This window comes from Cebidichthys violaceus, unplaced genomic scaffold, assembly GCF_023349555.1.
Source record: "Cebidichthys violaceus isolate CVI_PGR_0920_01 unplaced genomic scaffold, fCebVio1.0.p SCAF_20, whole genome shotgun sequence".
Lineage (NCBI taxonomy): Eukaryota > Metazoa > Chordata > Actinopteri > Perciformes > Stichaeidae > Cebidichthys > Cebidichthys violaceus.
This window is the reverse complement of record NW_027176373.1, coordinates 6,003,407-6,016,317: the sequence shown is the minus strand read 5'-3', so window position 1 is coordinate 6,016,317 and position 12,911 is coordinate 6,003,407. Positions and strand designations below refer to the sequence as shown.

General features: G+C 43.1%; 2 protein-coding genes across 2 annotated transcripts; both read left to right on the top strand.

Moving 5' to 3' along the window:
* The first annotated feature begins 1,092 nt into the window (after window positions 1-1,092).
* Window positions 1,093-2,975, top strand: dynll2b (dynein, light chain, LC8-type 2b). The gene is made up of 3 exons (XM_068716492.1): window positions 1,093-1,216; window positions 1,913-2,057; window positions 2,170-2,975. The coding sequence occupies exons 2-3, from the start codon at window positions 1,926-1,928 to the stop codon at window positions 2,305-2,307; spliced, it is 270 nt and encodes an 89-aa protein (XP_068572593.1). The 5' UTR covers window positions 1,093-1,216; window positions 1,913-1,925; the 3' UTR covers window positions 2,308-2,975.
* Window positions 2,976-3,640: 665 nt separating this feature from the next.
* Window positions 3,641-12,118, top strand: heatr6 (HEAT repeat containing 6). The gene is made up of 20 exons (XM_068715868.1): window positions 3,641-3,937; window positions 4,142-4,249; window positions 4,346-4,486; window positions 4,578-4,693; window positions 4,786-4,900; window positions 5,052-5,150; window positions 5,246-5,410; window positions 5,504-5,751; window positions 5,830-6,004; window positions 6,084-6,290; window positions 6,451-6,550; window positions 6,819-7,213; window positions 7,299-7,421; window positions 7,568-7,654; window positions 7,871-8,005; window positions 8,094-8,216; window positions 8,303-8,427; window positions 8,764-8,860; window positions 9,045-9,249; window positions 9,450-12,118. The coding sequence occupies exons 1-20, from the start codon at window positions 3,641-3,643 to the stop codon at window positions 10,070-10,072; spliced, it is 3,684 nt and encodes a 1,227-aa protein (XP_068571969.1). The 3' UTR covers window positions 10,073-12,118.
* Window positions 12,119-12,911: the final 793 nt, after the last annotated feature.

Below are 12,911 nucleotides of genomic sequence, written 5' to 3'. Positions count from 1 at the left end.
CTTCACTGTAAAGTAAAATAAAAAGGTTTTCACATCACACTGAACTATGATTGGCTTACTATACTTATACGTCTTAAACTCGGATTTGAAGTGAGAAGTTTTCCTCTTTCAGCAGATTAAACAGCCTTTGTCAATCCGTTTCTGAAACATTCTGCACAGTGAAGCTCAAACGTATGAGCACTATTCTGGACTTACATTTTGTATGTTTTTAGAGGTTAACTGAGGTTTCAATAAAGCTGCAATATTTTTTAAAAACAGTTTAAAAATCCAATGTATTGTCAATACACGAGAGGCACAATCTAGGAAGTGGCCCAATTAGATAGAGATTGTTTATTTATTTATTTATTGTGATATGCTCTTTTGCGTGTATTTACAACTGCCCAAAGATCTAAACGATGCACATTAATCTAAATTAAATCCTCATGCGTTGCAAGCTTTTAGAGTTTTGCAGATCAATACCATCGTTCAACCTAATCACCAGGATCAACCACTTCCTCTGAAGGAAGCATGAACTGCGGTTGAAAAGTCATTTTTGTTTCGGAAGCTTCCTAAATGAGTGAAATTACCGGGACGTATCTAAATGGCCGCCATGATGAGAGCTGGACGACTTTTCTTAATGCTTAGGAAAGGTGCTTTCAATGCTTCCTTTCTCATCTCCTTCAGCATAGGATACACTGGACCTTCCTTCACCAAAGGAAAGAAGATAATGCCGCCCCACAATTCCTTGCGGCGGCATCATTTCATGTGACGCACCATTCGGCCGTCCATGAAAACAAACGATATGGTTACCGTACACATGTTTTACAATTATACTCATAAATGAAGTCGGTTTCTCTAAGCACTATTGTTGTCGTTTCCTAACTCTTCATGAATTATCCTTCACATCGTTCCTTGACCCTCCATGACGTTTTCCATCGAGGTCAAGGAAAAGTGCTCGAGAGAAACCGTTAGGAAAAAGCGCCAGGAGGTAATTTTTAGGGCTTTTCGAAGGGAGGGGGTTGAAACCAGTGCATTCTGGGTGGAAATAAGATGCAGACAGTGTCCGCAAGTGAAAAACGCCGTCACCAGGGTGGAGGCTTCCTTCCAGCCTATCAGCTACCGGATGTGTTGTGAAAGGCGGAGTAAAAGACGCACGCTTTCTTTGGATAAATGAACGAAAATTTATGCAGCTGCCCGTTACATACAACTCCTAATAATTAAACTTCGCTGAGAGACGGTAAGTGTTAACTGCGAGTGTGAAAGCGTTTGTCGCGTGGTTTATTAATAAAACAATAAGGTGAAAGTGAATACTGATGCTTCCTTTGCTGGTATGCTAATGTTGCCTGAGCCTCTTGTATTTTACCTGAAAAGCTGAAAGAATGCTCCCTCCACTTTCTTTACATTGGTGTTTGTAAACCTTACAAATTGAAGTAAATTGTGGCTGAATATGTGCAGAAATAGTTAAGGGTAACTTCCCAAGCAGCAGTAAATCAAAGATATACTGCTTTCAGCTGTACAGAGCAGGCTATATCTTGTCAGAAACCTTTTTTTATGTCTTACTGTGTAAAATTGACCCATTGTGTGTCTCACAAACTCCCATCACATGGTTGTCTAAATGTATATCAAGAACAGCTCTTACAGTGTAGCCTCCAAGTGATGGGGATCAGGGTTTTGACCTCAAAGTTATGCAGATGACTTGATGATCCCGCTTACATGAGGCCTCATATCCAATTAACGCCAATTGGATTGGCTAGATAGGCACCATTCTCCTCTAACTCTGAATTGTAAATCATAAAATGCAAATATGTAGACTCCTAATTACAGCTATAGAGACTTTGAATGACGAGATCAACTGTTTGCACTGGCACTAGTAAGAACTACGTGGAAAATGTAACTTGATAATTAGTTGTTTTTTTTTCTTTATCCCTTGCAGTCAAACAGCCAAAATGACTGAGAAGAAGGCAGTGATAAAGAACGCAGACATGTCTGATGAAATGCAGCAGGATGCTGTGGACTGTGCCATGCAGGCTATGGAAAAGTACAACATTGAAAAGGACATTGCCGCCTATGTCAAAAAGGTACATTAGATCAATATTAAATGAGTAGTTCAAAGGTGTAACATGTCAAACCTGTTGTTAAAGACCTTTTTTTTTATCTATGGTGTGCTAATTATTATTGTCTCCCCCGAAGGAGTTTGACAAGAAGTACAACCCCACATGGCATTGCATTGTCGGGAGGAACTTCGGCAGCTATGTGACGCACGAGACAAAGCACTTCATCTACTTCTACCTGGGCCAGGTGGCCATTCTACTGTTCAAGTCAGGCTGAAATCCAAACGAGCCCTCCGAAAACTACTTTTAATTCAGCCCTTAATACTTCTGTGCCACGCTGTTCATTTGCTACCACCTTTCTGCAGACATGCCTACCTCATGTTTTCCTGCTTGCTTCAGTCTGTTGTTGTGTGCCACCTTCAACACCACCATCGGCGGATGGCGCTTTAGTCATGCCTGGACCGGTGATGTGCCGATCATAGAAAATGCCAATTTAAAACTACTCTCCATTCCAGCACTCAATCAGCATTTTCGCATCTGACAGACTCGTGACTCATGATTTCCGGATATTATTTTCACTGTGCATTGATGCGCGGACCTTGTACATTGTTTTCATATGGATATGTTGTATAATAACTTATTTTTCATGGAATTAAAATGAGCAACAGAAAGTTTTTGTTGAAATGCCGTTTTAATTTTCAGTGTTGACTGAGATTGAATATAAATTCCAAGTCTGTTGCTTGCAATTAATAAAGAAAACTACATGCCAAGAGATTGAAGGTTTTCTACATTAACGCGTTAACATTCCTGTTTCCACTTCAGTTGTGACTCTTGACTGTGTTAGTGCTGTATATCTCTGGAATGTAATTTAGTGTGCAGTTTGGTATTGTAATATTTTCGACATGTTGAGCACAAAACTGACACAGTAAATTTGTTCAAAATGTGTGTTTGTGTGTGCCTTGAATTTGCTTCACTTGCATGTATGAAGATCAAAAGTCTTGACATTCTGATCACATTATTGTGAACATTGATACACGCTTAAGTTGTTTGAGGCTACAAACAGTCTGATAAACTCCCCTTCATTTTAAACCAAGCAATGCATGGTCTACTCCTACAATTTCTTGATATCCACAGTTGGAAATCACCGCACTGATTCCAAACTTCATCCAAAAACTGATGCTCTGTAGAAGGTTAAACCACCTAATTGAATACAAAGGAGTCAGAATTAGTGCCAACTTGATAAACTGTAACATTAAAATGCTACAAATGCATGAATATATAAATTATTTTTTTTGTTTATAGAGGTATACAGCCCTGGACCAATGCCCATTCCTGTGCTGTTAAACAGTACAAGAAACAAAAGAGAGGTACTATTCCAAATTATGTAAAAGGACTATTGTGAGTATTTTGCAACTTAATTTAAATCTCTATTGAATGCAGGGCTTTTTCTTGCAATGGTGTATTTTAAAATCGTGATATTGCTTTATTAAATGTTATGTCTTCTGTTCTATTTATTCACTGTGGGGGGCAGTACTGAGCCTCACATTTGGATGTCAACCTTAAAAGAAGAAGCAATAACTATTGTGAAACACTTCCGTGGTCAAACAAACATGGCGGCTCACACCGGGCCGTTATCTCCGGGCTTCGTGAGCCGCAGTGATGCTCCTGTCTTTCCTGCGGTGCTTCTGTCCGCGGAGGCCGCCCCGTTCACCCCGCTCGGGACGGACGGTTGGCGGCTCGGCTCTCCGTCGGACGTCGAGAAGCAGTTCTCCCGCTGCGCCGCGAAGCTCCGAGCCCTGCGAGCAGACTCGAGCCAACTGAGAGAGGAGCTCAACCTGTTCTTAGACCAGCTCCTGTCCGAAAACTACAACAAAACCTTCGAGCCCAACATCAACATCCGACCGGAGGTAACGCACAGTCTGTGGTCTTGTAGTGTCAACACCCCAGCAAAAAAACAAAGTGCAGTTTTGCTCTAGTACCTAGATGTTGTGTTTAAATGTTCAGGAAAAGTTTCTTCAAATAAGTGCACGTGACGTGATATTCCGGATTGTTTGTTTTGGTGCAGTGACATTCTTGGTTTGTGCTGAGCCTCCTTAAATTTGCATTTACAGGACGTGTGCAGTCTGCTGAAACACATCAGCTGTCTTGTGCCACTGAGTCAAGAGCATTTAGTCATCAAACTGTGCCAGCTAGTGCATCATCTACTCAATCAACTAAAGGTAAACTAAACCTTTTAATAATAATAGTATTGTAACAGTACTGTGCACATGTATTCATGTACTGACCAAGTATGTAATCCTTCGCTGTTTCTTAAGGTAATAATGGACGAGCGGACATTGGATGTATTATTAAACTACACCACCAGTGCACTGAAGGTGTGCAGTACATGGACACACTCGGATGTCCTCCTGGCTCTCTCCACTATAGTGTATGGGAATGGACCTCAGTGCCACCAGGTAGGAACAATATAAACATTTTGTGAAAGTGTATTGTAGCGTATGATAACTGTTGAATATTTCCATTAAGATTTTTTTTCCTCATTCATAGCACCTCCGTGACCTGCTGGGTGAAGATGGAGTCCTCCTGTTGTATAGTTCTCCATCGCAGCCGAGTATGGAGTTACGCCGCGTTGCTCTCACCTGTATGGCCAACATCTGTCTCAGGTAGACCTTATGCAAGCTTATACATTTAGCCAGTGTGTGTTTGTTTCTGTGAGTAAGTGTAATGTTTCTGTTTCTGGGTTGTTTCTCTCCAGGATCCCTGGTCAGGCACCTTTGGATGATCAATACAGAACTGTCTCTTTTAGAGTGTTCCTGAAAACACTGCAGTCCTCCAAACCTCCCAACACTGATGAGCTCTTCTACTGTATGGTACGGATTATTTGGTGTGTGTGTGTGTGTGTGTGTGTGTGTGTGTGTGTGTGTGTGTGTGTGTGTGTGTGTGTGTGTGTGTGTGTGTGTGTGTGTGTGTGTGTGGTACATTTAATGATAGTTGACCCATGCCCTTATGTCCTTGGTGCAGGTGATCCAGGCAGCACTGAAGGGACTCCAGTGTTGTCTCTCAGGTGGGAAGTGGAAGTTTGTTGGAGAGGAGCTTGGGTCTGTGCTGGCTGCACTTAAGGTGCAAAATTGCCGATTTTTCTGTCGCCTTGTCATTTGTTGTCCGTTTTCCTGTTCGAATACTAATTATTGGGGACCTGTACATGTTTTTTGCAGAGGCTCATGTTCCAGGGAACTCCGGGTGTGAGTGTGGAGTGGCCAACTGTGCTTTACCCGACACCTCTTCCTCAATATGAGGCTCTCTCTGCCCCCAAACCCGCCGAACCACCAAAATCCCCAGAACCACCAAAAGATGCTACCGTGTCGGGCAAAACCTCAGCGGTAAGACATGCCTTCATTTATTCTGGTAAAGGTTTTTAGTAAGGGCTGCTTCAAAATGATTTTGGTGGAAATGTTTCAAACGTCTCTCCTCAGAATAAAAAGAGGAAATCCAAAGGAAAGGGGAAGAAGATGAGCTCTGAAGAGAGCAGAGTGGACGACGGAGAGGAAGATAACTGTGAGACAGTGCCTGCACTTCAGAAAGGAGGGGGAAGAGAGGGAGGCCAAGGTGAGGGAGAGTCCTTGTCTAAAACATCTGGCCCGTCTCTCTACCCGTCCTGGAAAAGAGCCAGTTCTGACTCAGAGTTTTCCGACCCAGAAGGCAATGCACAGAGCAAATTAAGGTACAGAAAAACGCTTCTCATATCCATCCATGTCTCTATTTAGGTGAGAAATCCTACCACAGTATTTGTCTCTTTCAGGCTTTACAATGGTCGCATACGTCAGGGAGCTCTGCACTGTCTGCTAGCGGTGGTGAAAGGTGTAGAGAAGAGGACTCTGTATGGGTACTGGTCCTCCTTCATCCCCGACTCTCCTATTGGGGGGCCGCCGCCTCTCACTCTTATCACAATTATACTAAAGGACCCCTCTCCAAAGGTACAACGCACCGTCACACGTGTTACTATTCTCCTTGACGTGTGTGACTGTAGCGTCCGTCTCTTTCCTCTCCCTCCAGGTGCGTGCGTGTGCCCTCCAGGTGTTGTCGGCTATGCTGGACGGCTCCCGTCAGTTCCTGGCTGTGGCCGAAGACACAGCGTCCCCTCGTAAATCTTACACCCCTTTCTCCTTCTTGCTGGCTACCGCTATCAGAGAACTGCACCGCGCTCTCACTCTGGCTCTGCTGGCCGAGACCTCCCCCCAGACACTCACACAGGTCATAAAGGTACGATAACGTGTTATGTGAAGTGTGAAAGTTCAAGCTTTATTGTAACATATTTTGACGACCTGCACACACATGTGGTTGGGGATATCTGGAAGCACTGGGATTGGACCAAAAATGGAACTGGTTCTCACAACTTATCTCCACCTGTCGTGTGTTTTAGTGTCTGGCCTACCTGGTGGCGAACGCTCCCTACCACCGTCTCAGACCTGGTCTGCTCAGCCAGCTCTGGAAGCAGATGCGTCCCTATGTGCGCCATAGAGGTCTGTATTTCGTCAGTGCACTTGGATAAACTACACACAAGGATATTGTAAAAAGTGAGATTTTCATGTCTTTTTTTAATTATTTTTTTTTATTATAAAGCAGATCAAAGTGCTATATAAATACTGTGAAAGGAGAAGTACAATATATAGACCATTTCTTAGTTTTAAAAACACACGACTGAACCTCAAGATGAGCATAACATGTCTCCTTTAATAGAACCGGTTGGTAACACGGGCTTCTTTTAATAGAACTGCTCTCTGTCTTTAGACGTAAATGTCCGTGTGTCAGTCCTGACGCTTTATGGGGCTCTGGTGACAACTCAGGCTCCTCTCCCTGAGCTCCAGCTCCTTCTCCGACAGCCAGACAGCAGCAGCAGCAGAACTGGCTCATTCACGCCACAGGACTCTGGTCTCAGCTGGAGACAAAGAGACGGAGTGTCCACGCCTCCCACACCAGTCAAACCCTCCCTGCGGAGCTCGCGGACACGCTCCCCTCAAGTTCCTCGCACGCCGGAGGAGGTGGACAGCGCCCCGCCATGGCTGCTGCAGCTGTGCGTATCGCTGGTGACTCAGCCTAGAGAGGACCAATCGGACGGTGAGGGAGCAGGATCAGGAGGAGGTGCTGCTTTAGAGCCCTCCCCTGTCCGACTAGAAGCTCTACAGGTAAGAGATAATGGGAGACAGAGAGGGACAAAACAGACATTTCTAATATCTGAGGGTGTTTTTTTTTTATACATGTGTGTTTCAGGTCATGTTCCACCTGGTGCGTGGCTACTTCTCTCTGGCACAAGCATGTCTATGTGAGATTGGGCAGGTGAGCGCTCGCTGCCTTGGGGAGACAGACCCCTCCATACAACTGCACGGAGCAAAGGTAACACATTTCTCTTATCTGCACCTATGTTCAAGAGTCAGCAATACAGATGGTGTACACATGAATTTTGAAAATTCATATAAAATGACAAGTTGAGACAGAATGAGATCTGTGCACTGATTTCTATGTCGTTGTCTTTTATGTAGTTGCTAGAGGAGTTGGGGACTGGAATAATCCAGCAGTACAGAGCAGAAAACAACGTGGCTGAGAGCTCGAGGGTCCCCATGAGCCAAGTAAGTACAAACTGTCTTTGTACTGCATATATAGTATATATGTACCCTGGTACAGTATATGTTATATACTGTATCGGGGTACACCTGTCTTGAAAGATTGTTCCTCGTGTTTGTTTTCTGAAAACATTAACTCAAGAAAGGAGGAGAACGTATATTTTATGTCCTGTTTTACTAAAGCCCCCAAATTGTTGGTTAATATAACTGTGCATGATACAGGTGGTGCTGTTTTGGTCGGACGTTTTGAGCGGTCCGCTGAACGGAGCGCTGCAGAGCGAACGGCATCCCACACTGCAGACGAGCGCCTGCGACGCGCTCTCCTCCATTCTGCCGCAGGCCTTCGCACAGCTGCCGGTGAGTTCCTCTCGGATTGTTTCTTACTCTGCTGCTACTGAGCTTCATGGATCCGTAGCTTGATGATGTTTGGTGTTGTGTTTTTAAGGACAAGACCCAGCTGATGTGCATCACGGTGCTACTGGGGCTGACCTACAGTGAGAACTATCTGGTGAAGACCGCAGCCGTCAGGGCTTTGGGAGTCTACATCCTGTTCCCGTGTCTGAGAGAGGTAAGAACTGACCGTACTGAGCACTGCGTAACATGTCTCTGACCCTCAAGGATCTGTTAAACATGTTGTGATTTTCTCTTTCTCAGGATGTGATGTTCGTGGCGGATACAGCAAACACTATCCTCGCTGCCCTCGATGATCGATCTCCAAACGTCCGTGCCAAGGCTGCCTGGTCCTTAGGCAACCTCACGGACACACTTGTTGTTAATATGTAAGAAAACGTGGACACAAATTCTTTGGAAAACAATCAGAATCCATCTTATCGACAGTAGATTAAAGAAATCTGATATTGAAAAAATTAAAGCATGGACCACTTATTTAGCCTACAAAATAGTAGTTTTTTCATGTTATTAACAAAGATGTTTTGAGAATAAGGAAAACATTTTAGCTAACTGATTTGGGTGAAACCAGTATAATAGATTATAGTATTCTATGTATATATCCTTTTTATTTATATATATATATATATATATATATATATATATATATATATATATATATATATATATATATATAAAAATCTGTTTCTCTCCCGTCTCTTCATCAGGGAGAGTGTAGGTGTGGATTTCCAAGAAGAGTTATCAGACATGCTGCTTCTCAAGATGTTGCAGGCAGCCACCCGAGCATCAGCCGACAAAGACAGGGTGAGAGCTCTCCCTCTTAAACACACATGAGCAAGGCACAAACACTCATTTGTTAAGTCTTGCCACATTTAGTTCTGCTGTGAAGAAGATAGTTGTGATGAAGTACTTTCAAAATTAAATGAATGCTAACTCTATTAGTATGACTGATTTTCTTTTTTGATTGGCTCTCACCTTGCTTCCTCAGGTAAAGGCTAACGCAGTGCGAGCACTTGGGAATCTGCTTCATTTCCTGCGTGAGAGTCAGCTGACCCGGTCTGCGTTCCAACGCCCGCTGGAGGATGCGGTCCTTGCTCTGGTTAAAACCATCCAATCAGAGGCCACTATGAAGGTCCGATGGAATGCCTGCTACGCCTTGGGAAATGCCTTCAGAAACCCGGCTCTGCCTCTCGGTAAGTGTTTTAGTAATTTGGTATGAACAGGTCAACCTGGCTCTGTGGCCATTTTGCATTGTGGCCAAACGGTAGAATCACAGTTTCTGTGTCAGTCACTGGATGTTTTTTTAAGAGTGTAAAATGTACCCAACAGTGATTGATTCAAATTACATTATGTCATATTTAAACATTAATTTCTGATTCTTTCTTCCTCTCAGACTCAGCCCCGTGGTCTTGTGACGCGTTCTCCTCCCTCTGCCATGTGGTCAGTTCCTGTAAGAACTTCAAGGTGCGGATCAAGTCTGCTGCTGCTCTGGCAATTCCGTCCAACCGCGGCTGCTACGGGAACTCCGAGCGATTCGGCTGTGTGTGGCGTTCCCTCGCTAAGGCGCTCGAGAACAGCGAAGACACAAACGACTTCTTTGAGTACCGCTACAGTGCCAGTCTGCGGCACACGCTCTCTCAAGCTCTCCTACACCTGCTCAGCGTCAGCCAGTCGCAGGACATGCCCTCGCTCGGGGCATCGCTGGCCGGGGAGGAGGGGAGAGGCATCAAGGAGCATTTGATCAATTATCTTAGAGTGGAGGAGGGAGGAGGAGGAGAGGGGGCAGAAGAGGAGAAAGAGGCAGGGGGGGAGAGTTTTACCCCTCAACAGAGAATAGGAGGTCTGCAGCAGACCCTGATCAGACTGAAGGAGCTGGAGCCTGAAGGGGACGGACGAGGAGAGGAAGAGGGCAGTAAAGAGATGGTGGTTCATTTCCTGGAGGATTTGCTACAGACCTGTGAAGCTGAGACCACTAAGACTGCTCTCTCAGAGGAGAAACACCCGATCACAAACTAACTGGTGACTGAAGGCAAAGAATATGTACAGCTTTGTCATAATGAGATTTTCTTAAGTGCATTTCAAGATACAAGATTATAGTTTTTCTTTTTCTTTTATATCCTTTTATTTATCGTATTGCACCTGCACTCAATTATTATCATCTGATATACAAAGACATGTAGTTAAAATTCTGTAATGAGATCAAATATACAGTGGGGAAAAAAAGTATTTAGTCAGCCACCAATTGTGCAAGTTCTCCCACTTAAAAAGATGAGAGAGGCCTGTAATTTTCATCATAGGTATACCTCAACTATGAGAGACAGAATGGGGGGAAAGAATCCAGGAAATCACATTGTAGGATTTTTAATGAATTAATTGGTAAATTCCTCTGTAAAATAAGTATTTGGTCACCTACAAACAAACAAGATTTCTGGCTTTCACAGACCTGTAACTTCTTCTTTAAGAGGCTCCTCTGTCCTCCACTCGTTACCTGTATTAATGGCACCTGTTTGAACTCGTTATCAGTATAAAAGACACCTGTCCACAACCTCAAACAGTCACACTCCAAACTCCACTATGGCCAAGACCAAAGAGCTGTCAAAGGACACCAGAAACAAAATTGTAGACCTGCACCAGGCTGGGAAGACTGAATCTGCAATAGGTAAGCAGCTTGGTGTGAAGAAATCAACTGTGGGAGCAATTATTAGAAAATGGAAGACATACAAGACCACTGATAATGTCCCTCGATCTGGGGCTCCATGCAAGATCTCACCCCGTGCGGTCAAAATGATCACAAGAACGGTGAGCAAAAATCCCAGAACCACACGGGGGGAGCTAGTGAATGACCTGCAGAGAGCTGGGACCAAAGTAACAAAGGCTACCATCAGTAACACACTACACCGCCAGGGACTCAAATCCTGCAGTGCCAGACGTGTCCCCCTGCTCAAGCCAGTACATGTCCAGGCCCGTCTGAAGTTTGCTAGAGAGCATTTGGATGATCCAGAAGAGGACTGGGAGACTGTCAGATGAAACCAAAATAGAACTTTTTGGTAAAAACTCAACTAGTCGTGTTTGGAGGAGAAAGAATGCTGAGTTGCATCCAAAGAACACCATACCTACTGTGAAGCATGGGGGTGGAAACATCATGCTTTGGGGCTGTTTTTCTGCAAAGGGACCAGGACGACTGATCCGTGTAAAGGAAAGAATGAATGGGGCCATGTATCGTGAGATTTTGAGTGAAAACCTCCTTCCATCAGCAAGGGCATTGAAGATGAAACGTGGCTGGGTCTTTCAGCATGACAATGATCCCAAACGCACCGCCCGGGCAACGAAGGAGTGGCTTCGTAAGAAGCATTTCAAGGTCCTGGAGTGGCCTAGCCAGTCTCCTGATCTCAACCCCATAGAAAATCTTTGGAGGGAGTTGAAAGTCCGTGTTGCCCAGTGACAGCCCCAAAACATCACTGCTCTAGAGGAGATCTGCATGGAGGAATGGGCCAAAATACCAGCAACAGTGTGTGAAAACCTTGCGAAGACTTACAGAAAATGTTTGACCTCTGTCATTGCCAACAAAGGGTATATAATTAAGTATTGAGATGAACTTTTGTTATTGACCAAATACTTATTTTCCACCATAATTTGCAAATAAATTCTTTAAAAATCAGAGTGATTTTCAGTTTTTTTTTTTTTTTTTTTTTTTTTTTTTCTTCTCATTTTGTCTCAGTTGAGGTATACCTATGATGAAAATTACAGGCCTCTCTCATCTAAGTGGGAGAACTTGCACAATTGGTGGCTGACTAAATACTTTTTTTCCCCACTGTATAGACAAGTATGAATCATGGAATGAAGGCTGAGTGATTATGATTTATTGTTTGTTGACTTTCAGTGGAATCACATTCTTACGAACGTATGTAATTTGTTTAACATAATTTTGTTTTCCAAGTTAATTAAGATGAGAAAAATATTCATTGTTTTCATGTGAGGAGAATTTTGTCTGATTTTAATGGGTAACATTGGAACAATTTGTTTTATTTGTCATTTATCTGCCATATTGAAATATATTTTGATATATGAAAAAATCTCAATAGTTATATTGATTCTAATATTGGGCAAACAATCATGATTATGAATAATCATACAGAAGTACACTACATTGTCAATGTGAACACAGCAGTGATGACTGGACTTCAGTGCAGTGAAAGTAAGAACTTGTACCCATACAGATGACTGTCTAACCTGAAAAGCTTCCAATTCCTCTCATAACAAGATTCACAAAATAAGATACAGTTCTCTGATCTGAGGTCTCCTATTAAGTCATGGTTGCTTTGATGGAAAAATACTCAATGAATTAAAAAAGGAAACAACAGTGAAAATGCTACTTTCAGAAAGTTGAAGCATTGATGGTATAGGTGAATTCACACGTCTAGGTTGTCTACACAATATAATTATATTTAAACCCTTACCACGGTTTATTAGCATTATTGTATTTCTGATTTAGATCGAAACTTGTATTTGTCAGCAGTAGCAAAGAAGAAGCGTTAGGGTGTAAAAAGTACAATATTTACCCCTAAATTCCCAAAGATAAAAACACCACAGCCCACTTAAAGGTGACAATGAAGGGAAATAGACGGGTGATAAAGTCTAACTATATTCACACAAATGTGAAGATGTCCTACATGATAATATATCACAATAATTCATATTTTCAGTTGCATTGACATTTGAATCATTTAGCTGGTGATGTGATTCTGTGTGAACTATAATGACTGTAACAGTGTTTTATTTGACTGGATCAAATTCTATAAATTACTGGTGTGACATTGTTCACACTGGGGGTGTTAAACGCAGCCAGCAGGGGGCG